The sequence below is a fragment of the Trachypithecus francoisi genome, unplaced genomic scaffold (assembly GCF_009764315.1).
Source record: "Trachypithecus francoisi isolate TF-2019V2 unplaced genomic scaffold, Tfra_2.0 Lachesis_group15, whole genome shotgun sequence".
Classification (NCBI taxonomy): domain Eukaryota; kingdom Metazoa; phylum Chordata; class Mammalia; order Primates; family Cercopithecidae; genus Trachypithecus; species Trachypithecus francoisi.
Genome location: NW_022681460.1, coordinates 50041000 through 50065556, shown reverse-complemented (window position 1 = coordinate 50065556; position 24557 = coordinate 50041000). Strand labels below are relative to the sequence as shown.

General features: G+C 41.7%; 1 protein-coding gene across 4 annotated transcripts; it reads right to left on the bottom strand.

Annotated features, from left to right (window-relative positions):
• On the bottom strand, positions 1 to 23545 carry PRDM1 (PR/SET domain 1). Of its 4 annotated transcripts, none has more exons than XM_033234729.1 (7): positions 23251 to 23545; positions 21436 to 21684; positions 14204 to 14323; positions 10367 to 10619; positions 4014 to 5122; positions 3442 to 3570; positions 1 to 3035 (listed from the first exon to the last, which is right to left on the bottom strand). In XM_033234729.1, the coding sequence occupies exons 1-7, from the start codon at positions 23290 to 23292 to the stop codon at positions 2460 to 2462; spliced, it is 2478 nt and encodes an 825-aa protein (XP_033090620.1). In that variant the 5' UTR covers positions 23293 to 23545; the 3' UTR covers positions 1 to 2459. The 4 variants fall into 4 exon arrangements, with proteins under 4 accessions (XP_033090620.1, XP_033090621.1, XP_033090624.1 ...); XM_033234730.1 differs by lacking the exon at positions 23251 to 23545 and adding an exon at positions 21956 to 22409; XM_033234733.1 differs by lacking the exons at positions 14204 to 14323; positions 21436 to 21684; positions 23251 to 23545 and adding an exon at positions 11713 to 11871.
• Between the last annotated feature and the right edge of the window lie 1012 nt (positions 23546 to 24557).

The following is a 24557-nucleotide window of genomic DNA, read 5'->3' as shown; positions in this document are numbered from 1 at the left end:
TTGGTAAAGCATGAACATTTATATTTAATTTACATTTTGACAATTTGCACATAAATAACATTGTAAACCAGTATGTAAACATAAGAGAGTTTGTTGTTCTAGCAAAGTAAAAAGCCAAACTTTGGTCAGTTTTAACTTTGAGTAGAGGAAAAAAACAAAACCACCATTGATTGTGGGCTCAACATTCACATGTAAGAGGCAGAAAAAAGAAGGATGGATGGTGAGAGAAGCAGGAAGTCTTTATAAAAATTCTCACGACGGGAAAGCACAAAAGGAGACAAAGAACAAACGAGTAGTTGGGAATCAAAAGTGTTTGGTCTAATGTCAATGTGATCCTTTGGTTTACCTTCAATTAAGGACTATGTTTAATCAAACACTGATACATAAAAAAACTGTCAGTCTTGCTAGTTACAGAAGACCAGTAAGGCTCTTGGGTTTCCCTGGATGATTCGAAATTTGTTCTCTTCTGCAGGTGAACATTAGTTGATGTGAACAAAATGTCAAATACAATTATAAAATAGATTGAAGAGTGATGTATCAGTATTTAGTAAGGAGGGAAAGAGAAAAGTTACAGTGGTAAAGTCAGTTTTTTGTTTCTGTGACTTGGGTGTGACCACATAATCATAACGTGGCAAAAAAAAAAAAAAAAAAGAGCCGTCTTAGATGGTCCTTAATACTAAAAAATGATGTATCTCTTCCTCCCTGGTTGTTTTGTGGCCCCCACCACTGCACCAAGGTTTTAGGGTCTCTTACAGTAGGCAAGGGGTGCCCAAGCATACCGATGTGATCGTGAGGCCACCAACTATTAAGCAAAGTCTCAGAAACGATTTTTCTTTTTTTTGCCCTTAGAAAAAGTAGATCTTTTACATGGCTTGGCTCACAATTTAAGTGGTTATAAATATATATACATATGATATAGTGGTATAAATAGATTTATAAATATACATCATTTTTTGCTACACTTTGAACACCAACATGTAATCTTTGGGCTTAGCAGAATAAAAGATAGAATGACACAAAGTCTATCTTGCTGGAGCACATTTACTTGGTTTCTCCTCTAGAGAAGCAAATCATTAGATAAGACATCATTTCCTGCACTACTGGACACACTCAATGAGGTAACTGTTGTTGAACAACTTTGCAATGCCCTTTCATCTTCCATTAAATTAACCATAAAATGTAAAAACACAAATACTGAGGAAAATCTGAGTTTTACAGAAAAAAATACAATTGATGTGTTGGGGATAGGAATGTTCATTACCCGCTTTTACCCCAAGATGACTAGAATACCCGTTTTTTGTTGTTTGTGTGTTTGTTTTTAAAATGTGGCCTGAGCCTATCTACCTCAAATCCTTCCTGGTAGAGCACCATGTTTGTGCAATTTTGACATTAAAAAAAAAAAAAAGCAACAAAAACCAACAACAGAACACCACCCAGACTCAAGCCCCAAACCTCACACATACAAAGCCACCTATGCTTTGGGGAAAATTTCGCAGTGGTTTTAAAACATGGCAATTTGTCTTTTTCACATTTTCTGATGATACAATGGACGTAAAAGTCATATGGCTGCTCTGAACGGCCATAGGACTCGGCAGGTGGGCAGGGCAGTGGGAGGATTCTGCTCTTTTGGAGAGAGAGACAGGTTGGTAAAGCCTTCCTGTCACCCTTCTGGTAAAATTGTGGCTGGGGGAAAAACATGAACTATCAACAAAAATATACAAGATTCCCTTTCTTGTTTCTTCTACTTAAGTTATCCTTGGGTAATTCTGCACATATACCCTCAAGTTATGGACAATGCTGTTCAAATGATAGGATCCCAGGAATGAACACATCAACTGTCTAACATTGGCAATTAATTACCCAAACCTCATTTTCAAACCATTATTAGAGAGAGAGGTTGACTGAAGTCATATATTTGTTTAACTAAATCTTAGATACTTATACAGATGTGCAGAAATTATCTACAAAGAATGGCCACCAAGACAAAAATATATTTATACTCAAATTACAAGGAATCTTTCCAGTCATTGTAAACTTTTTTAATTATTGCTTTCTGAATGATAAATTGTGTAATAAATTATGAAGTATTATCATTGAAAAAATAATTATGACTAGGCAATAGTCTTAGTAATGGAAGGCTATGCAAACGTATCCACACAAATATTCAAAATACACAGGGGCAAATATATAGACACAGGTGTAAATAAGTATACATAATGTGTGTGTGTGTGTGTAATTATATATATATATATATATATATATATATATGGCCTTTGCCTTGTTCATGCCCTGAGATTTCAGTAACTTTGGAGTTCCTTCTTTAATTCCAGGGGTGAGGGGAAACCATTTGCTGTTGAGAGAGCTTTGCAGAGCTGGAATTATGTACAAGCAACTTCCTATAGGCACCCTGACTCACCAAGTCATAACTTAAGAAACAAAACAAGTGTTTTCTGAAAATCTTAAGGATCCATTGGTTCGACTGTTTCTTGTTTGACCTTTACAGGTACCAGAGGTAGTGGGTTGCTGGGAGGCAACTTCATGAGGGGTAGATCTGATGACTCATAAAGGCTGCACCCTGAGGAGAGGAGTCCATTCCCCATGTTTCTTTGCAAAGACACTTTCAGGCCAGTTTCTTCTTTCTCTTTTCTGACCACGGCCAGAATTTCCTTCTCCACCACAGAGATCACACTAATGTCATCCTCCACGTCCTCGAGCCGGTCAGCATTGTCGCTGATGTCAAACTTCTCGATTTCTTCATTGATTCGGGTCAGATCTTCCAAGGGCAGCCCGGGCGCCGGGGCCGCAGCGCAGTTCCCTTTCAGGTGAACCTTGAGGCTACAGAGATGGATGTAGTTCTTGTGGCACTGGGAGCACTTGTGGGGCCGCTCCCGAGTGTGCAGACGCTTGTGCAGTTTCAGGTGCACAAACTGGGTGAACTTGGCAGGGCACACCTTGCATTGGTATGGTTTCTCTCCAGAATGGAGTCGCAGGTGGGTCTTGAGATTGCTGGTGCTGCTAAATCGCTTGTGGCAGACCTACAGTGTAGGGGAGAGAGACAGCAGGGAAGGGAGACAGGAAGGTCAGAAGATTAAGAGTTGCCAATTGGAGGGGCAGGCTCACAGGCCAACGCCCAGCAACCTGGGAGATGAGAAGCCTCCTTGTGGCACCTCCAGTGTGGTATTAAGCAAACAGGGGGATGTGGGCACATGGCACACGAGTGGCTGTTTATTTCCCCTACCATTTTCCCACCCACTGGAAGCTGGCTGTGTCATCTCAGGTCATCAGCAGATACAGAGCACTGGGGAGGCCCATAGTGCCATCAGTCCGGGACAAGGCAGAATCTGGTGTTGGCTTTAACTACGGGCTATATAGGACATGGGAGGGTGACTCACGGACATTTTCTACAAAGGTCAGAAGGTCTACCCAGAAAATACTGCGCACCTGGCATTCATGTGGCTTTTCTCCTGTGTGTACCAGGTAGTGTTTCTGTAGGTGGGCGAGCTGAGTAAAGCCCTTGTTGCAAGTCTGACATTTGAAAGGCCGTTCTCCACTGTGCACTCTCAGGTGGACCTGGGAAGAAGCCACATGTGTTAGCTCTGCTCTCAAGCTGGCCCTGAGACCTAACATTTCTGCTCAAAGACTCAAGTGTTGATGATGCAAATATCTTAAGAAAAGCATCAAGACAGTCTCACAAAGAAAAAATCTTCATGCTTTCAGAATGGTGCTTTTCTTAAACTAAAAGCACAAAAATCACAGGCTAGCAGGGTTTCACCTAATCTTCTAGTCCAAACCCCTAATGTTTTTGTTATTCAGAAGAAAATCAGGAGAAGGGAAGTCACTTGTCCAAAGTCAAAGAGCTAGAAGTGGCAAAAGCCAGGTAGAATCCATACCCACTATTCCCAACCCGGGGCTCATACTACTGCAAATGCAATGGATACCCGGTGGAAAGCAAGCTCAACACAAACACAAGCATGCACTCACAGCCCCTCGGGCTGCTCTCTCTCAAGGCCTACCTTCAGATTGGAGAGCTGGCCGAAAGTCTTGGCGCAAACGTTGCATTCGTACTTGATCTTGCCGTTCTGCTTCTTCAGCGGGTAGGGAAGGGTCTTGTAGCCGGTCATGTTTCTTTTGTTTTTAATGAGATTCATGGCTTCGTCGCTGCTGGGGGCTGCCATAGCTGCTGAGGTAGCTTTGGGCTGCACCACATGTTCTGCTGTGGCGGCTGTTCCCGCCGTGGGAGACCCGCTTGTGGGGCTACAGGCCTTGTCCTTCATGCTGGCGGCGGCCCCGGTAAGGGAGAAGGCACTGTGGGGCGCCGGGACAAGCACCTCCCTGGGATGCTCCGGCTGGAGCAACCTCCGGGTTCCATCTGAAGGTAGCGAGCTCGGGAGAGAAGTGGGGTTGAGCATGGGGTGGGGCAGGCTGCCCCCACCGAGGAGATTGCTGTAGACAGGGCACAGCCTCGGGAAGAGGCCGAAGTTGTTGATGCCATTCATGCTGCTCACAGCGCTCAGGCCATTACAATTCATGCCGTAGTGGGGCAGGAGGAACTTGGGGTAGTGAGCATTGTAGGAGGGGATGAAAGCTGGCGGGAGGTGCGGCAGGGGTGCGTAGCCAGGGTAAGAGCCCAAACCTTCGGTGCTGTAGGGTGCGTTCAAGTAAGCGTAGGAGTCCCGGTGCTCTTGAGAGCCGGGGCCCACAGGGGACACCGTATTCCCGGGGCTGCTGTGAGGGCTAGAGCTCTTGAGGCTTTGGTCCGGGCTGCTTCTTGCAGAGGGGCTTGGAGTGGTGGAGGACGGAATGGGGGAGCGAGTGATGTACGTGGGTCTCTCCATCCCGTAGGCCAGGGAAGCTTTCAAAAAGTCTTCCGGCAGAGGGGCCCGGATAGGGTAAACGACCCGAGGGTAGAAGGGCATTTCGGGGCTCCCGTGTCTTCTAAAGTCATCGAGGTCCTTTTCTGACGTGAGGGGTGAAATGTTCGAACGGTAGAGGTCCTTTCCTTTGGAGGGGTTGGAGTCCAGTTTTAGGATTTCTTTGACGCTGTGCTCTCTCTTTGGGACATTCTTTGGGCAGAGTTCATTTTTCTCAGTGCTCGGCTGCTTTAGATTGCTCTGTGTTTGTGCTGAAGTAAAGAAAACGGGACGATTACACAGCGGGCTAGAGAGAACTGAAAACAAAATTGCCAAACTTGCTCCTCCTTCTTGAGAAAACCCGAGTACCAGCTAGCGACACAATCGCCACATAGCTGGCTTCCAACGCGCTCTCATTCTAGAGGGCTCTGGGCCACTCAACTCAAAAGTGCAGTTCCATTTCCTCCTCAGCAAAATGGGGACAATGGCAGCACGGACAGAACAAACAGCAGCCTTGGGTAATTCTGTTTCCATTAGTACAGACCTTATGATAGAAAATTGCTGTTTAAGCTGGAGTAAAATAGCCTAGGCCGGATGCGGTGGCTCAGGCCTGTAATCCCAGCACTTTGGGAGGCCGAGGCAGGCGGATCACCTGAGGTCGGAAGTTCGAGACTAGACTGACCAACATGGAGAAACCCCGTCTCTACTAAAAATACAAAATTAGCTGGGCGCGGTGGTGCATGCCTGTAATCCCAGCTACTTGGGAGGCTGAGGGAGAAGAATCGCTTGAACCCGGGAGGCGGAGGTTGTGGTGAGCCAAGATCGTGCCATTGCACTCTAGACTGGGCAACAAGAGTGAGAAACTCTGTCTCAAAAAAAAAGATAGCTTCCATTTTAATGGAGTGGAAAAATACTAGGGTGGGGACCCTGTCATAGGTTAATAAAAGTCTTTCTGATGTTCATGGTTTACCTAAAGGAAATCAGCACACCCTGAGAACTAAATGTGAAAGATTAAGACTCATTTCAAGTAATACACAGTCATCAATTTTCACCTCTACTCTTGTTGAATAAGAATTTGATAAAGCCCTGTTCAAACTGCCTATGCCAAGGAGCTTAGCGAAGTGAATGCCACCCTTCCTGGCAATGTGCAGACAGCATTTCACCAAGGCTCGGTCTGGTCTAGCCAGGATTCCAGCAGTGCTGGCCCCTGGAGTCACAAGGCGTGACAGTCACCCCTGCCAAACCACAATAGGTACTTCCTGAGCCAGTTCAATTACTTAGCGCACCCAAGAAAACAGAACAGGCTAAGAAGGAAGGCACTTATTCCCAAAGACGGCACGTTATTACTTGGTAAAGACACTATTTAGGAACAGCAGCAATGAAGACAGTTCTAGACCTTCCCTGCCACAGCCAGCCTTGTGTCCTCGCCACACAATAAACGATGCCTTCAGGAAAAAGCCCATCTGAGCAGGGAAAACTGAAAATTCCCTGCTCAGCCTTGCCTGGAAACCAAAAGTAAAACTATGATGTTTAGTCTGAGCTCTGATTATTGGAGGGCAGTCACTCAAGTCAGGACACCTGCCCTAGGAACGCACTAAAGGCATCAGCCGTTGTCGATGTGGGGAGATGCCTTCAGAGGCAGCAAGTCTCGGGGATTGCGCTGAAGCCTTTGTGCAAATATCCTTCATCGTCTAAAAAATGTCCCTGCTTGATTAGTTGAGAAAGAACTCCAGGCTTGCTATCTGATAGGTCTAGAAATGAACTCTGTGAAACTCCAGAACTGAACCCTTCAAATGTATTCTCTAGGCTGACTGGCTTGAGGGATTCCAATTTGAGAGCCCCTTAGAGAATGTTATCTCCTGCCAGCTGTTATCAGTTCCTCCTGGGCGAGCCTGAAGCCCCAGAATAAACACAGAGAACGCTGCTATCAGGGAAGATGCTGATGGGGGGCCGTGATGGAAAGCTTGCTGAGGGAGAGGGATTTCTGAAGCCACTAAACCAAAATAAATATCTCCTTATCAGGCCAATATCGGTCTTTCAGTGAGGCCCAGCAGGCAGGAAGTTCTAATTGTCACTTTTGTTTTTTAAAGCTAAAATGGTCAAGGATAAGAAAGACAACTAAGCTTGAAAACTGATAGGCAAGGCATCCCACAGCCACAGGCAGGAATTTTATGAAGGTGAAAAAGAATGATTTGGAAACATCTATACAGGGTCAAATTCATAATGATTTTTAAAACGATGCCACTCGAATAAAATGAAAATACAAAACACTTTATCCTCATGACTTTGAGCCATTTTTAGGCGGATCTAAGTTTCATATTTTTTCCAGTGGCTTTCATATTCCCTTGGTTCTATAATTTAACAAATAATAAGCATACATTTGCAATAAGCATCAAGTTTCAGTCCATTCGTGGCACTGCCCCTCACATTTAGCCAGGCGTTCTTCTTAAGCACCTTACTATAATTTGAATATTGAACTGATATGAAACTTACGATTGGGCCAACAAAAAAGTCAGAATTTTAAACTTTCTATGCAAAATGCTTAGCCCAGTGCCCAGTATACAGTAAACTCACAATAGATGTTTGCTATCTCTAATGCCTTCGGAAAAATAGATTGCATCTTATTCTAAAAGAACATCCAGAGTGACATGTTAGCCTCCCCAAGATGCTCTACAGGTGGAAATTAGGAAGTCCATATACAGTAAAGGTGCATTTTAAAAAATCATCCTTCAGCAGCTGAGTAATCAGTGGAGCTGGTGTCATTTCTGACTCTCCCACTCAGCAGCAGCTTGAGTTAACATGAAAAAGAAAATCAAGATCTGTTTTTGTTCTGAAATCTTAAATGGCTGTAGGCGGACGGAGTCATTTCAAGAGTGAACTGCTTCTGAAGACTCCGAATGGCTTAATTATGCCGACTCACATTTTCGATCTATAATAAGAACCCCAAGACTATAAGAAAGAACCTAGAAGTTCTGCAGTAGGCAAAACAAAGTCTCTTTTCAACTGAAACTGAGAAAGCAGATGAACATTTAGAAGTCTATAATTTGGTCAACTGTTTTCTAGATGGGTTAGTTAGATAGACAGAAAAAAAATACCCCCCCCCCCCATTTGGGAGGGGTAGGGGTTTCAAACTTATTAGTTCTTTTATTCCTTTTCCTTTGTTTTTAGAAAAATGCCGGTTTGTGATTTCTGGCTACATACTTTTCTTTCCTTTGGTTTGTTGCAAATCCCTTCTTCTCCAAACTCTACCACCTGAACCATCACTGCCATTTAAGCCCTCATGGAGATTCTTGCACCACTTCTATTGTGCTTGAAGCACGGAAACCAACACAATTCATTTGGAGACACAATCTACCTATTAGGCCTGATGAAATAGTGGAAATTTTCCTGATCACAGTCTCAATCACCAGCTGCCACGCCTAAGAAAACTGGTTTCACAATTGGCAGCAGGAATCTTGTTTTAATGTGACTGGTTATTGTTAACTCTCATTCTTTACTATGAATATTGGACAATGAAATGTGCTTGAAAATGCTAAACCACCATTTAGAAAAAACTCTGCCAAAATAAAAGGGGACATACTGCATAAATAAAAAGGGATAAATAAAAGGTGTCATTTCACAGTATATATGAGAGTTGCTTCTGAACACAAAGTAGAAGCACTTGAACCTTAAAATACTGTGCAAAGTCTTTCCTTGAGGAATAAAAACACCAGGCCTTTAAACCCTTCCCTTGATTGGCACAGGGTGCGGGAAACATGCAAAAAAGTTTCTTGGTGGTTGGTGCAAAGTCACTGGGGTAGGTAACCTCAAATGAACTGTTTAAAGAAAAGCAAAAATCAAAAGACTTTCCTCTGAATCCATGAATGATTAAACTCAAGGAATGTAAGGAGACTCTAAAGAGGAAGTGGCTCACTATGTTAAGAAAGCCAGGAGGGAGCTGTGCGCTTCTCCTGAGATGCACAGCTGGAAAATGAGTTCCCCAAAAATGCTGCTGTGCCTGTGCATTTGTCTTTTGTTACTAGGTCCTCAGCACTGGGCCTGGCACACACACATGCCAAAACAACCAAATGTCTCCTGGGAGGTTCAGCCCCAGGGATATGACAGAGTCTCCAGAGTCTCGGGGAGTGCTGAAGAGAGATGAGGGAAAAGAACTGCCACCTTTTTGCTCAGTACCTGATTAGACCCATCAAGCTGGAACTGGGGAACTGGGAGCCAGTTCTTTTCCTGAAGCTAAAGGGTAACCTGTTGTGTAAGGACCCCAAACACATGTCTTAAAACGGGATCCTACGAGGCAGGTCCTGGTGCTTTTATAGCCCCAGATTTTCAGAAAACTGCAAACACAATCTTAAGGGAGATCAAGTCAAATGAAGTGTGGACTGAATACCAAATAACCATACAGCTGGATTATATATGACTAGGGTAAGTACTTGGTTTGCTCGTTGGTCCTAAAATCAAAGTCAAAATTCCAATTTATGTTAACATTGATATTTATTCCAAATGTCTCAAAGGTGAAAATGAGAACTAAAACAATTTAGCCTTCCGATAAAGCAAACGGACAGTATATCAATAATTGGTAAACCTGGGTCAAGGGTAACTGGAAATTCTTTGTCCTTTTCTTAAAATGTTTTCTTAAGTTTGAAATGATATCAAAACAAAAAGTTACAAAAACTTCAGCATCTAGTCTTAACTTCTAAACCAAAAGGAACTAATTCTTAAAACTGCTAATAAGACTTAGTGGTCTAACCAACAACACACAACCATAGTTACAGCAGAGGTTAGAATCTTATGGCAGTTCTTCAATTGCTCACAGAGACCACTTGAGAATGACTAAAATGATGCAGCCCTCTGCAGAGAGAGGTCATGACAGCAATTTTAACCCAATAAAAGAAGTAAAAGCATAGAAACCTCAGGAATGGAGAATTTGTTAAGATAAGGTGATAGGTGGCTACTATAATACTGATCAAGAGATCAGATAGTTTTTTACTGTAAGGAAGGAAGCTAAGATATAAAATCTTTACGGTTATTCACTTAGAATAATACTGAAAAATTATGACGAAGTTTTTCTAGCAATGATCTTACAATGTTCCACATCAGATCCTAACTGTACATTCAAATGTACCTCTATAAATGTTCTGATGCAGTCTAAGTCCTGACAAACTACCACAGATGAGGGCTATACCTTGCATACGCAGCATGTCAGGACCAGTCCCTGCAATTCTCCCAGCTGCTTTTGGATAAATTAGAATTGGACATATATTTCTTTCTGTAACATTCTGAATTCAAAACTCAAGGTAGCTCTTCATATATATATATATATATTTTTTTAAATGACCAAGTTTCATAATAGTTAATAGGGACTCAAGAAATGTTTTTCCTCTTCCTAGTCCCTAGCTTAAGCCACCTACTTCATCCAACACATGACCAAGCAGTGTAATTAAACAACATGTTATTAGTTCACAGGGGCAGAACTGACATTACTGGCATTTTGAATTTTTTTTGTTCTGTAATCCACTTACTGAGATTCATCATTGTCAGCTCTCCGGGATAAGGATAGTGAAGCCTTTCTGCAAAGTCCCGACAATACCACACAAGAAGTTCCTGGTTGGCAGGGATGGGCTTAATGGTGTAGAAGTAGATGTTCATCCCGTTCTGACACGCAGCCAGGTTTTGCTCCCGGGGAGAGTGTGCTGGATTCACATAGCGCATCCAGTTGCTTTTCTCTTCATTAAAGCCGTCAATGAAGTGGTGAAGCTCCCCTCTGGAATAGATCTGTCCAAAAGAGAAGACAGGCATGTAAAAGGAAGTCAACCCCAAAGCTCCCCAGCACCTCTCAGAATAAACACAGCCGGTACCGTGTGTGATTTCTGATCCCCTACTGCCTAGTTAGAAAAAGAATCAAATCAGTTTAGCCAGAATAGTCTTGAATCAGCAGAAATCAGGACGGAAACAGGTAAGGCACACTTTGTCAGTTACCTTTTCCATTTCAGTTTTATCGTCTTTTCATGTTCGGGAAAATAACAGAAAAATGAAACACAAATGTTCATTTAAGGAGCTGCCTCAAACCGATTAACCCACCACAGAGTACTACTTTTGCTATTGCAGTGAATGGCAAATGGGCGATGCTACTGACTTCAGTTCTGATTATGCTGACTTTTAGTGCTTTGAGTCACTGGGTAGAAGACCAAGCCGGCTGACGACGTCAAACTGAGTCTCAGCTTTTTCTATGGCCTCTGTACTCGCCGTTTCCTACACCCCCGCCCAAGGCTTCAACTATGCAAACATCCTCCACCCCCAACCCTCCAAGTCCTAAAGTAACACTTGTTCATATGAATACTTGGAACCTTGCCTTTTTGTGGAAACACTGGGTGGGGCAAAGGTGAACTTCACCTGCCATAACAAAGTGAATACTGGGGCAGCAGCCAGAATCTGACAGTCTATTACTGAGAAGTCACTTTTCCTCTTGATAAACATGTCCAGACTTGCACTTTCCTTTTAATTCAAACGAGGGAAGAGGGAACCCCTTATCTGGGAGCAGGCTGGCTAAAACACCACACACAGACCCATAGGCATGTGTTTTTGGAAAAAGAACAGGAAGAAAGTATGTTGTTCCTTAAAGGCAACGCAGAATGAAGAATTCGAAGTTTGTCCTAAAGTAATACTACTTCTGGTTAACAGATGCACTCATGATACTTGGCAAAGAGGCAGAGGAAGAAGAAAAATTAAAATGTACACTCTTACTGAAACTATAAACACACCTCTTATCCTTCCACACAGAGTTTTTTCTCTCTCCCTCTTTTTAGGAGGTACCACCTTTACTTTAGACTTTAAGAAATGCCCTTATACATATACCATCAGTCAATACCTAGTGTGATCTGCGACTTGCAGTCTCCAAGCAGTAGTAAGGCACTGTTCGTAGCAGGAATTTTGCGCTCACCGGACAGCAGGTTATTGCTTTTCCTTACTCACGTACCGACTGTGCTAGTCTACAGATAGTTTCTGTATTTCGCTCAAACGTTATCAGAAATAAAAAGGAACTCTGTCCCTTTAACACAGGCGGTAAACACCAGAATCACTTTCTTTTAAGAGTAACTTCCTGTAAATTGTGAAGGGGGAAATACATGTGGCTTCATCAAAGCAGCTTGTGAGAGCTTTTGCGGTGTGTTTTGTTAAGAGAAAATGGAACAAGGCTGGGTGAATTCTGCTATCAAGAGGGGTTTTCAAGTTTGTTTACTCTGATGTGCAAACTTCCAGGAACATGGGGTTCCATCGCTCTTGCACTCTTCGCTGGGGCGGAAACTGCTTTCTAAAGCTATGGGTATGTTGATTCCAGTTAGCCTTCCTCGGACTGCAATTTACTGTATCCTCATTTAAAAACAGCAATGTCGATGCCGTGAAGCCGCTCACACACAATAAAATACAATTATGCATACGTAAAATGAACACCGTTTCCTACCACCTTCCTGCACTTCCATATATTATCTAGAAGATTAAAATGTGCTGATTCATAGTACAGTTACAAGAAATGTCACTGGTTTCTCAACTTGAACATCCCTTCTTTGGCTGTGTAATTTGCATGAAACTTTTTCTTTCCTCACAACAGATGTTCATATTCCTGCCAGCAAAACCGGGATGTTCTACAATATCCTTTGCATGTGAAAGACTGATTCAAATAAATCCTCCCAAGGAAAGCCTTTCAGTTACTTATAGTGAATCTTTAAATGAAACAGGGAACTGGACAGTGAGGGGAGATTTTTAGGTGTTTCTTGCCTTTTCTCAAAATAATCACACATTAATGAGACTTATGCTGGATTGTCTTAATTCAGACCTTTAACTCCAAGAATGATGCACCTTTATGGTTCACTTCTGAGAAGACTTTATTGACAATAAAGGCAAAAATGCACTCATGGTTTCACCATTATAAGTCAGGTGAGTAATGTATTTTAAGCAGGAATAATTATTAAATAAAAATTGCGAGCACATGATTCTTAGTGAATCTGTAACCACTCTCTTTTGCTTGGGAAATAGTAAGATACATTTCTAAAAATGCAAAACTTCCTGGATTAAGAATATTGTTTCTTAGGAATAGCTTCTTGCCCGAACAATAATTGTTCTAGGCAAAAATACCAGCTAAAGCAAGCATAGCAATTTTGGTTATCATGCAGCTGTTTCTTTTTAAAGAATTCAAATAATGTACATTTCATGTAAGTATACACAAAAACGCTTACTAAATTTAAATAACCATATCTTTATCTTCTGAGGAAATGAAATATCCCTGAGACATCTATGGGAAGAAGGAAAGCAATCTGTCTTTTTTCTGTTCACTGCTAATCCAGTCTTTTATTCAAGGATTTCATCTAATTAGTTCACCTCTGGGGGCCTTTCTAACCCTAATCTAGCAAAGGAAATTGTATTGGCTAGATCTTTTGGTTGGATTCTATAGGAAAGCTCATCATCTTGCATGACTGTTAAGCATTTTCCTTCTGCTATGAGATAATTAACCTATTGTCAAATGGAATCGTTTACAGTGCACATGTATTTAAATAGGACTAGTTCTGTGGTCCTCCATTCCCCTCAACCCATCTTCCAGCTATCCTTTCTTAATGGCATTTACTTTTAAGGTAATTCATTTGTGTCATTCCTGGCTGGGCGTGGTGGCTCTTGCCTGTAATTCCAGCACTTTGGGAGGCCGAGGCGGGCGGATCACGAGGTCAAGAGATCGAGATCATCATGGCCAACATGGTGGAACCGCATCTCTATTAAAAATACAAAAATTAACTGGGCATGGTGGCAGGCACCTGTAGTCCCAGCTACTTGGGAGGCTGAGGCAGGATAATCGCTTGAACCCAGGAGGCAGAGGTTGCAGTGAGCCGAGATCGCACCACTGCACTCCAGCCTGGCGACAGAGTGAGATTCCGTCTCAAAAAAAGAAAAGAAAAAAAAAAGATAATTCATTTGTGATAACTCTTCCATTCAATTAAAGTCAGCAAGAAATCAAAAAGGGGTGAAATCTAAGGCTTGGTGACTCATTACTACTTCCTTCCAGAGGAATGCAAATGAAACTATCCTTAAAGCAAGCAACAAACTGTTTCCTTTCATTACAAAGCTCTAATGAATTGCAAAAATCAAGATTCACATATAGCCCATATCTCGATCACTAACCACCTACAGGCCAAACATTTAATCGGTTTCATCACATTTGTTCAGAATTCCCTGTGTCCATGGGGATGCTGGATACTTACGGGTGAGCCCCAGCATTTCTCAGCACGGGATGAGAAAGGAGGTGAGCCAACCAGCTCTTTTAGCTCCATTTTTTCCTAACATTTAATGGATCTGAAGAAATTTCCCTTACTTACCCTCCAAAAATATTTCCTGTTGGCGTTCTTGGGAACTGTGTCATTGGTGTAGATTTCACCTATTAGGGGTCCAAAACGTGTGCCCTTTGGTATGTATTCTTTACTCATCACTCCAATAACCTAAACAGGAAAAAACACAGGAAACAATTACTTTAACTGTAAAATGTTAACCAATCTCTCAATTAAATAAATTGGACTGTCAAGTGGTAATACAACTAACAATGATAAAATTTTGATAAGTAGAACAAGACATTAATAATGCCTACATAATTAACAAGTTTCACCACAGGAGACCATCTTTTAAAGTCTGAGATCATAAGCACTCAACCAAGCATTAAAACGGTCTAGGGGATTACTGTCTGGTAATAAAGGATCCTTTATTTTTATCATGACTTTTTATACTAGAACAGAGAAGACAGCCATTCTCTTTTAGAATGAGAATATGACCCTGCAGAATTAGATGGTCAAGATTAGACCATTTCAGCCTGTTTCTAGTTTCCTATTTCTCATTCTCCCTCAAACCATAAGCATAGTGTGCTTGAGGGGAATAAAATAGTTTTGACCTCAGAAACCGAAATAGTGTCCTTTGGTTGTTCCATAATAGCCTAAGGAACCAGAAACCAAATGTATTATGCTTTTTTCATTCCAGATGAGGTTTGTGTGCGTGCGTGCGTGTGTGTGTGTGTGTGTTTTCATAGCTTGTATATTCTCTTTAATAAGGGATCTTTCAAGTAACTTTGTTCTTCTCTGGTCTTCTACTTTGTTCTTCTCGAGTCTTCTACTCAAGAGTGGTCATAGGCCCTCGTGTGTGTGTGTGTGTGTGTGTGTGTGTGTGCGTGTGTGTTTTAAAGACAAGGTCTCCCTCTGTCACCCAGGCTGGAATGCAGTGACTTGATCTTGGCTCATTGCAGCCTAGACCTCCCGGGATCAAGCGATCCTCCCACCTCAGCCTCCTGAGTAGCTGGGACTACAGACATGCACCCATCACGCCCAGCTAATTTTTGTTGTTGTTGTTGAGAAGGGGTCCCACCATATTGCCCAGCCTTGTCTCAAACTCCTGGACTCAAGCGATACTCCCACCTTGGCCTCTCAAAGTGCTGAGATTACAGGCTGAGCCACCACGCCTGGCCAAAAGCCCTCCTTTGAAACTGAGTTTATACTGAGGAAAGCTGCAGGTTCTAAGATCTGAGGAAATGACCTCAGACTGGATGCATCACACATTTTAACTTTGTAGGGCCTTGCTAAAGAAGCATGTTAACTATACCAGTTCCTCCTTAATAATACATTTCTCTTTGAGAGGGTAAAAAAATCACCAACCATGAATCAGGAAGCAATTCGTCACTATTCAATAGAACTCCTCTGCGAGCAGTCCTTTACAACAGTTTGCAGTCACAGTTTTGTTTTGGTTTTTATTCTCTCGCTTTCCTATTTTTATTTTCTTCTCATTCAAGACAGCCTAGCAATCACTTGACTGAATTCTTTACTAAAATGGACCAAGGAGGAGGGAGTGGTAGTAATAAATGATAATGTTTATTTTCCAGTTTTTATATCCCCAGTAGCTCCTGTGCATTCATGTACCTGAAATGGTAGACACAAATATGTGACTCTATCAATGCACACAGATTGTTTGCAGTGGAATCTACTATTTTGGTTACAATATACACCAGTTCCTCATTAAGTCTCATTAATAATTTAAACCTCTATTTAAATAGATATGGCACACCTACATGCCTGTGACAGACTAGCTTTTCTCATTTAAGTGTCTTATCAGCCAATGATTTTTTTTTTCTGAAACAATTTAGTATTCAATATACAAATCAATGAAGCATACTCAGACTGGAAAGAGAAAAAAAGAAAATTTTCCTACACCTAACACAAGTTGAAACAAGAGTGTTATTTTTGGTCCTTTATGAATTTCTGTCAGAGAGCTGAAAAAAGCAGATGTTCATTTCATCCTCCTCCTCTGCCTTCATTTACATCTATCTGCCCTTTTAATCACCATTTGTCATTATTGGTATTTGTTGGCAGTAAAACTACTGGGGACAAGAGTATCTCAGAGCAGTCTTGAGATATAAATATATATGTTTAAAGCTTTAGTAGACTTATTCAGAGGCTCATTGTTTTGGACGTATTATTGAATCTAATTAATTTGGAAAATTCATGGAATTGAATTCTATGACATGCAAATCATTTGACATTCATATTTCAGTGATTATTCCGTAATATCAGAATGACAAACAGGAAAACAAATCATGCCATTTGTTGGTGAGCCAATAATTAGCAGTTGATATTTTCAACATATCAACTTTACAGCAGTAATTTTAAGAAAGGCACTCAACTGGTTCGTCAACTTTGTTTTAAATTATAGTCTCTGACAGATGATGTCTTGGGAGTCACAGCTTGATTACCAACAAGGAGCACTACACTGAGGTCGTGGTTCTTCTTCCAAATTGCCATTCTTCTACAGAATGGGCCTCTAGGTTTTCAGTTATCAATCTTACACACATTTTCTTGTGCCCAAAAAGAAGTCAGCTAGAAAGCATAAGCTACCCAATACCTTTTTGAGCACAATTATGGACTCGTCACTAGTGAGCTATAAAGCAGCACCGGAAGTAGCTCTTGCCATCTCTAACCTTACAAATACAATTCAACAGGCCAGACAGGAGAACAATTAAAAAGAAAAGGTTCTGTAGTGGAAGAGAGGTCTACGATAATCCTCAAACTCCAGACAAATTAAAGAGCTTCAATATTAGGTTATCATTAGGAAAGGGACAGAGCCCTAATATTTTAAATTTCAATTACATACAGTGCTACAGGGCACATAGAAACTCACAGCTATAGATAGATACAAAATCATAAAATTTCAAAACTGGAAGGTGCTTACAAACCACCTATATCCATTCTAAGTCTAGCGTTCTAATACACAATAAACATCTTCATCTCAAATGCACGTCTGAGACATTATTCACAGACGCCATAAAAGCTGAAACTCTAAGACTATTGTGCTTGTCCAGGTAACTTTGGAGGGGGAATAGGAATCAGGACTGTTTTTAAAGGGAAGTGAAAAACCAAGTACTAAGTCTCCCTCTGGTCTTAGAAAGATCCAGAATGTGCATCTTAGACTACCCATCTCCCTGACCCATAGTTTGTAACAGTCTGTCTTTGAACCAAGCAAATATTAAGGAGGAACCTGGTATGTGCCTTAAACTTCATAGTGCTAAAAAGACAAAGAATGTGTTCACCTAACTCAGGAAGGAAACTTCACTGGAACTGACCAGGGTCCTAAAGAATTACTGCTGGGGACGGGCCGTTGTGTGCCTTCTATAAACGAACAGCGAGAGGACACTGGGCTTCAATACCTCCCTGCATCACCTGCTCCTGCAGAAGCTCTTTATGTGCAGTGCAGACCTCTCCACCACTTGAGGAGATTTGTCTCTGTCCATGGCCTCAGTTACAGAACACACCCTGCTGTCCACAGCTTCCGGACAAAACACAGGGCTTCTTTTCAGTTTTACACAATGAAGGAGATTTTACAGTTTAGGATGGGTTGAGTTGCAGTGCTTAATGGAAGTCTGATAACAAGAACAATATAGGTGTTTTTTTTTTTTTTTCCCTGCAAATTCCTTTTTTAGAGTATGCAAACAGACACACACAGCAGTGGGTCTGAAGCAGAAACAGTATCCAAGTCTAAATGTCATCTGATCATCCTCTCCCCAAATTACATTAAGATCATTTAAATTACTAGCTATCTCTTTTCCCTCCCCGAATCCCACTCTGTAAGAATGACACGTTAGATTATAATTCTGTTTTGACCCTATGAATGTTTGTCTTGAGAGGATTGGAACTCAGTAGTGACCAAGACCTTCAGCCTGCAATCACCACATTTTTATTTTATTTTATTTTATTTTATTTTATTTAGAAACAGGGTTTCGCTCTTGTTGCCTGTGCTGGAGTGCAATGGCGTGATCTCAGCTCACTCCATCTCCCACGTTCAAGTGATTCTCCTACTTCAGCCTCCCAGGTAGCTGGGATTACAGGTGCCTGCCACCATGCTCGGCTGATTTTTGTATTTTTAGTAGAGATTGGGTTTCACCATGTTGCCTAGACTGGTCTTGAACTTCTGACCTCAGGTGATCTGCCCTCCTCAGCCTCCCAAAGTGCTGGGATTACAGGCATGAGCCACCACACCCGGCAATCACCCCATTTTTAAAAGGAGTGAAGTGAACAAAGTTGTTTGGAGAAGGTTTCCTTCTTCATTATCTTTTTATTAAAGGAAACATGGTGATGCCTTGGTACATCATTTCTCAAATAAAAGGCAGTATGAAGAGGGAATTGCATGTTATGGTTAGATACTTTTTACAGATGGCTTGAGTTAATAATGGACTTCGATCAGAATGGACACCAAGGGAGTCCTCACGATCTGTCTGATGTTTATCAGCCACAATACAGGGAGGTTAGACTCAAAGAGCCACGATGCCTCTTGAGTGCAAGCAGTCTCAACCGACGGCAGAAATTCTACAGGGCAACGCTTCTGAAATATAAATGCTTGAACTGATTTTTCTGTAGTCAAGTAGTCATAAGAGATTATTTCAGGAGGACACGGGGAAAACCCCCATAAAAGAATAACCCATCAGTTTAAAACATTTTCAAAGTTTTGAATAGTAGGTCTATATTTGATTTTAGTTCTGGAAATAGGAAGTAAGAACAGTTTCATTAAAGGTGCTGAATGATTCTAAACCCAATCTAAAAATGAGGGTCTAGATCAGAAATATGATTTGTATGTTTTGTTTTAACCAAAAAAAAAAAGGTGCTGACACATTGTACAAATTCATAATGAAAAATGGTCTTGTAAAAAAAAAAATTCCCCAGTATGTAAGCACAATAGTACATACTGTAACATCTTTTAATATTTAAATGAAAACATTTAAAGGGCAAGATTAATAAGTCAGATAAAAAATACATATAGAAAGACTCTTCCTATTTCAATGGCTCATGGAACTTAAAGAACTAACTGAATAAAGATAATGTAAACATTTCATCAGTCCCTAATGTTGCTGTCCCAGAACTGGTTTGCAGCTATTCTACCCTTAATGGCTCAACTTCACCATCCTCTTTCACCTTCTAAGGGGAGCTGTCCTTTCCCAAAGTTCAAAAACAAAGGAGAGAAACAGAAAAACAGGTACAAATTCCAGAGTAAGCTTAAGACAGTATTACATTCAAGCTTACTCCTTGCTTGACTTTATGATTAGGGTTTAAAGATATACTATCCTCTATTCAAGTGCTTCAGTTAAATGCAAGATAGGGAAATAGGATAAGAGAACCCTGACCTCTTAGGTTAGTTTCAAAGGACCCTCTTCAGGAACACAGGCACTGTCTGTTTTTTGGTTGCTTAATATATTGAAATAGGAAGTTATACATTCAGAGGGAAGAAAAACACACAAAATAGGTTAAGGATTGGTCTGAAATATGTTAAGATGATAACTAAAACCACAGTGACACCAAGAGGGGCCAGTGTAGCATAATCGAGAAGCACTCATTGGAGAAGTCAGAAGAACTCTGCTTCAAGTCCCAGGGCTGGCTTTGCCTATATGCCTTTGGGTAAGTGACTATCTTTCTGAACCTTGAACTAAAATGATCTAAGAGCATTACTTGACTTAGCTATGATTTTAAAGAAGAATGATGGAAACTGAAAAACTGAAGCTAAGAGCTGAACTAAGGATAAGAACATTATAGAATTAAAAGGCAAAGATGACCCACAGAATGGAAATTTTTATTTCAGTCCCAAAGGGCTGGACAGGGCAACATGGCACAAATGAATCTTGGGAACAGACCAATATTTGGTCAAACTTGATATAGGGAAAAAAACACTACACCGTTTAAAGCCATCGTCAAACTTTATATACCCAAACAAATTCTACATTCATTCCAAGGCCACATATTGAGAGACTTTCTATTAAGAAGAGCATTACTTTCAGGAAGAGGTATAATTAAGGCTGACCTCTGGGGTTAAATTTTTTGGTAACATTCACGTACAACTAGAATTTAAATTTTATTTTTTATAAAATCTGCCTGCATTCACCCAGTAGCGGGGGAAAAAAGAAAGACTGAGCATCGTGGCTCTATTTAATTTTAGACAGCTGTGTCTCCCCCTCACCAAAAACACTGGACTCAGACACACAAACAGGAAAGAGACAAAGAGTTTCCCAGTCTCCCGGATTCCTTCAAATAATGTTCCTTAGGGAAGGGGAAAGTGAATTGACATGGCTCTAAGGAATAGTCCCAGTAGCAAATTCTGGATTCCTAGGGCCAATCATCCCCTTTCCCTACTTTCTGAAGGAAGTAATAGAACTGACAGTGCTCTGTGCTCATGGTGGTATGGGGAGCCTGCTGAGGGGTCATTTCATCCAACTCAACCCAGTAGTAGACTAGTAAGTGCAGCTACAGTAAGCCAAATTCTGAAAACAAGAGGTGGTTCTGCAAGTTATTTCACAGCTGAACAGCACGCCTAGCTATAAGCTTTATATGAAGGTAAACACACATCAGTTGCTCATTCCAAGTTTTCATCCCCTTTGAAACAACAAAGAGTGTACCCACTTCAGAGGCCAATAAGGAATTGGCCTGTCAGCCCAGCCCCAGCAAAGGAGCTGCTGCAGATAAACACTGGTTAGCTCTGAAGTCATCCGGACAGAGGACACTTTTACATGACCCCCTTTCTCGGCTTATACCATCACTTCACTTCATAAACACGTCAGAGTTTTGAGAATAATTTTAGAAACCCAGCTAATAAAGCTGGCTCGTTAAAAAGAATAAAGCCAACTCATTATCAAAGACAGACTTAAGAATCATTAAAACTGTTTTTTCTAAGAAAATGTTTTCTCCCTTAAGAGATATTATACAACAGGGGCACTAGGGCCAGTGGGCCCAGAGCTTTCTTGAAGTTCACTGACAATTTCACCCACCCTATGCTGCAAGTTGCTTTTCTGAGATGTGTCAATTTGCCAAAATATTTAACTGTTTACTAATTAGTATGGAACAGTTGAAGGCTGGAGGAAATAAGAAGGAAATGGTTTAGGGAAAGAGAAAGCAATGTAAGAATTGAATCAAGCAATCAATTATTTACTGATACTTACAGATTCTCAGAGGTTTTCAGAGATAATACAAGGCCTTAAAGGTTAGTAGGGAGATTTGGCGCCAGGTCCCCAATCTTCTTCGTCAATAAACCAGAGGCTTACCTCTCTGCTGTTGGTGGCATACTTGAAAAGCAGATTCCTTGGTAAGGATGCCTCCGCCTGAACCGAAGTCCCACCATCAGCACCAGAATCCCAGGGCTGGTCGTTCACAATGTATGTACACTTCTCTTCAAACTCAGCCTCTGTCCACAGAGTCATATCCACATCCTCCATGTCCATTTTCATGGTCCCCTTGGTCCCCTCTGCCAATCCCTGCAACCTCACAGCGCTGGAGCTACACTTGGGGGCAGCCTGGAAGAGAAGGGAAAGGCCTTTAATCCCCATTGTCCCGCCGTTCCTGTGGCTCCCTCTGAGAGGCTATGACTAATACAGTAGTCTGAAGACTTTAAAAGCAGATGCAGAGTGCTTGGTACAGTTGAGTAAGAGCCAAAAAGCCGTATAAAGTAAACTGCCTTGAAAAGAAGCAAGGTTTTAAAACTCTACTCTAAAAAAAAAGAATGTGGCAACCTCACTGTGGGGAAAAGGAAAAAAAAAATCACCTCTGAACAATCCCTGGCTTTACCTCTCACGGCAGAAAAATGTTCTGGGCACAGAGTTCAGTGTCCCAGAATGCCTGGGGTCATGGCCGCCAGACCCTCGACACTGTGGAAAAGCTGCCTCAGAAAAGTGTCACAAACAAGGAGAGGAAGAGGAAGGAGCTCTGTCTGCCTCTGAATGAAGCTAAAAATGGAAAGCGCGTGTGGTGCAGGAGCGGAACCCAGCCTGCCTTTTCCAAATGGGGAAGACTGAACTTTCCCACCAGCTCCCAACGCAAAACAACTTTCAAAACAACTCCCTCCTCCCTCTGCTGCGAGCTCTCTTTCATCCTCTCACATGGAAGACTGGAAAGGGTTGCATCCTGCCAGCATCACTGAGCTACGGCCTCTTAGAAATCACTTGGACCACAGGAAAAGAGGAGGAAAAATGGGTGAAGGGGAAAACAGACTGCAGTGTCTTCTGACTTGCAAGCATCTCACACCAAATTGAAAAGGCAAAAACAAAACATAAAACTGTTCAATAAAATTCCCTGGAGAGAATTCCTTTAGGAGCCCTCAGCTACAAATAGCACTTTCCATTTAAATCTGAAAGTGTATGAATTCCCAGAAGTCACTGATGTACTACAGTTTACTGTAACTAAAGTTATAACAAATTTAGAAGACTTGGAGGACAAGCTCTGCTTTCACTTGTACATTGATGAGGATATTCCCCCAAATCCTCCCTCACACTCAGAAAAGTGTTTTCCAAAGGCAAAAAAAAGGTAAACAACTTCTGTAAGGGCTTTCTCATATAGAGGTGTTTGATAAAAATGAGGAATGTGGGTATCATTTCCATGTAAGAATGTGTACTTATTAAAATGTAAACATAACATTCTGTGGAAGTCCTTCAAGGAGGTTTTTACATTCTTCCACTTCTCTAAATAGGATGCTCTTTAAAAAAAAGTTGGATGCAAAGTTGTTTTTCCCTGTTATGATTTAAGCAAACCTTATTTTTATTTAGTTCCAACATGTACAGCCATGATGCCAAATACATGTTAAAAATAAAATAAAATTGGAAACTTCAGCCAACCCGGAATAGTTTGACGAGTGTGAGCTGGAACCAGTACTGAAATTTCAATGAATTGGCAATTATGTCTAGAATTGAAAGGGTTAATGATTCATAAGGAAAGTCTCACAAATGTTTGACAGCACTAAGTGCACTAAAGCAGAAGCATGTTTCTACTGCGACATTGGCAAAAATAATAATAATAATAATAAAGGAAAAGAAAAGAAAGTTTTCAGGTCAATTTCAGAATTAAAAAAAAAAATTCAAGTTCCTTACCAAGGTCGTACCCACACGTTTATCCAAGCAAATATCCAACATCTGAGAAAAGTCTCGCTCATCTCTACCCAGTCCACATTCTCCCCGCGTCCCCCGCCGGGCTGAGCCGTACAGACGCGCACCTCGGCGGTCCCTCCTCGCTTCGTTCGGCCGCCCGGGCGCCCGCGTCCCAACTCCGGGCGGACAGGTGCCGCGCTCGCTGCTCTTGCCTCTCCGCAACACTGGAGGGCCGAGTGTCACGGCAGCACTTTGTGTTAACCGTCTGGCTTCCCCTCCCTGCTTAAGATTTCCTTAGCCACTCGGCTGCGCGAAGTGGGGGCGTGGCCAACGTGGCCAACACCACCTGGCCGAGCCCAGGGCTTTCCCCCAGATTGCGAGCACAGCCGCCGAGAGCTTCCTCTCTTCGTATGTGTATTTCAACATTGACTTGGAATCTTCTTACTTCCCTTTGAAGGCACTTAACCTCAACGCTTACTTGGGCTCTATTGTATTCTAAACACTCCAGATCGCCCTCCTTCCTGGCGCGGCAGAATTAGGGGGCGCACGTTCCTTAAATTAAGAAAACTTAAAATTTGACTACACATTTTGTAATTTCTCAGCTCAATTCCCCAGGTACAAAAGACATAACTCTTACTTCAAAAGAGCAGGTTAAACTGTTTTTGCAGCTAATGTAATACAGTGGAGCTGTCTGGTCCTCAAGCTGCTGTGTATGTAACGCACGTTTCCCCGCCCCCCGCCCCAAAAGTTGTAACATTCCATTTCTCCTGCTAACGTTCAAACTTGGCAGAACGAACTTTCCTCTTTTAACTATTTAGTAAATAGGGAAATAGGAAAAAGTTATAATTCTGCATATTAATGTTTGTTTTCCTTTCCTCTCCTCCCAGAACCCACAGGCTGACTTCCCAGGAGTGTAAGTAAAATGTAGAGCATTAGTCGTTTCACAGTTCAGAGGAATATTGAACTGATCACTGCAAGTGGAAAGCGGTTGGAGGCAGTAATTAGTGGGGCTTATTCTGAGCCCCGTCCAGCTTTTCCTCCAGCCCAGTCAGTCCTCTGTTGAAGGAAGGACATCCTGTGATGATGGCATACAATGTCCTGTTTGTTTATTATTAAGAGCGTGGACCTTGCATTCCTGCTTCTCATTACAAAACAAACCAGATGCTTTACTTCCTTCAATGGTCTTGTGCCTTCAGCAAGGAATCCTTTAATTCAGAGAAACAATGTTTATAGCAAACACACCATTTCAATTATTATTTAGATCATTGAAATCCAGGTCTTCCATTTTTCCTGCTTGCCTTACCATAGGT

Excerpts from the sequence above, each read along its gene's own strand:
- PRDM1 (XM_033234729.1), bottom strand. The coding sequence starts at position 23,292 with ATGTTGGATATTTGCTTGGATAAACGTGTGGGTACGACCTTG. Across the intron at positions 14,324-21,435 it reads ATGCCACCAACAGCAGAGAG|GTTATTGGAGTGATGAGTAA; the intron begins GTAAGCCTCTGG and ends TTTCCTGTTTAG. Across the intron at positions 3,571-4,013 it reads GCCAGCTCTCCAATCTGAAG|GTCCACCTGAGAGTGCACAG; the intron begins GTAGGCCTTGAG and ends GCTTCTTCCCAG.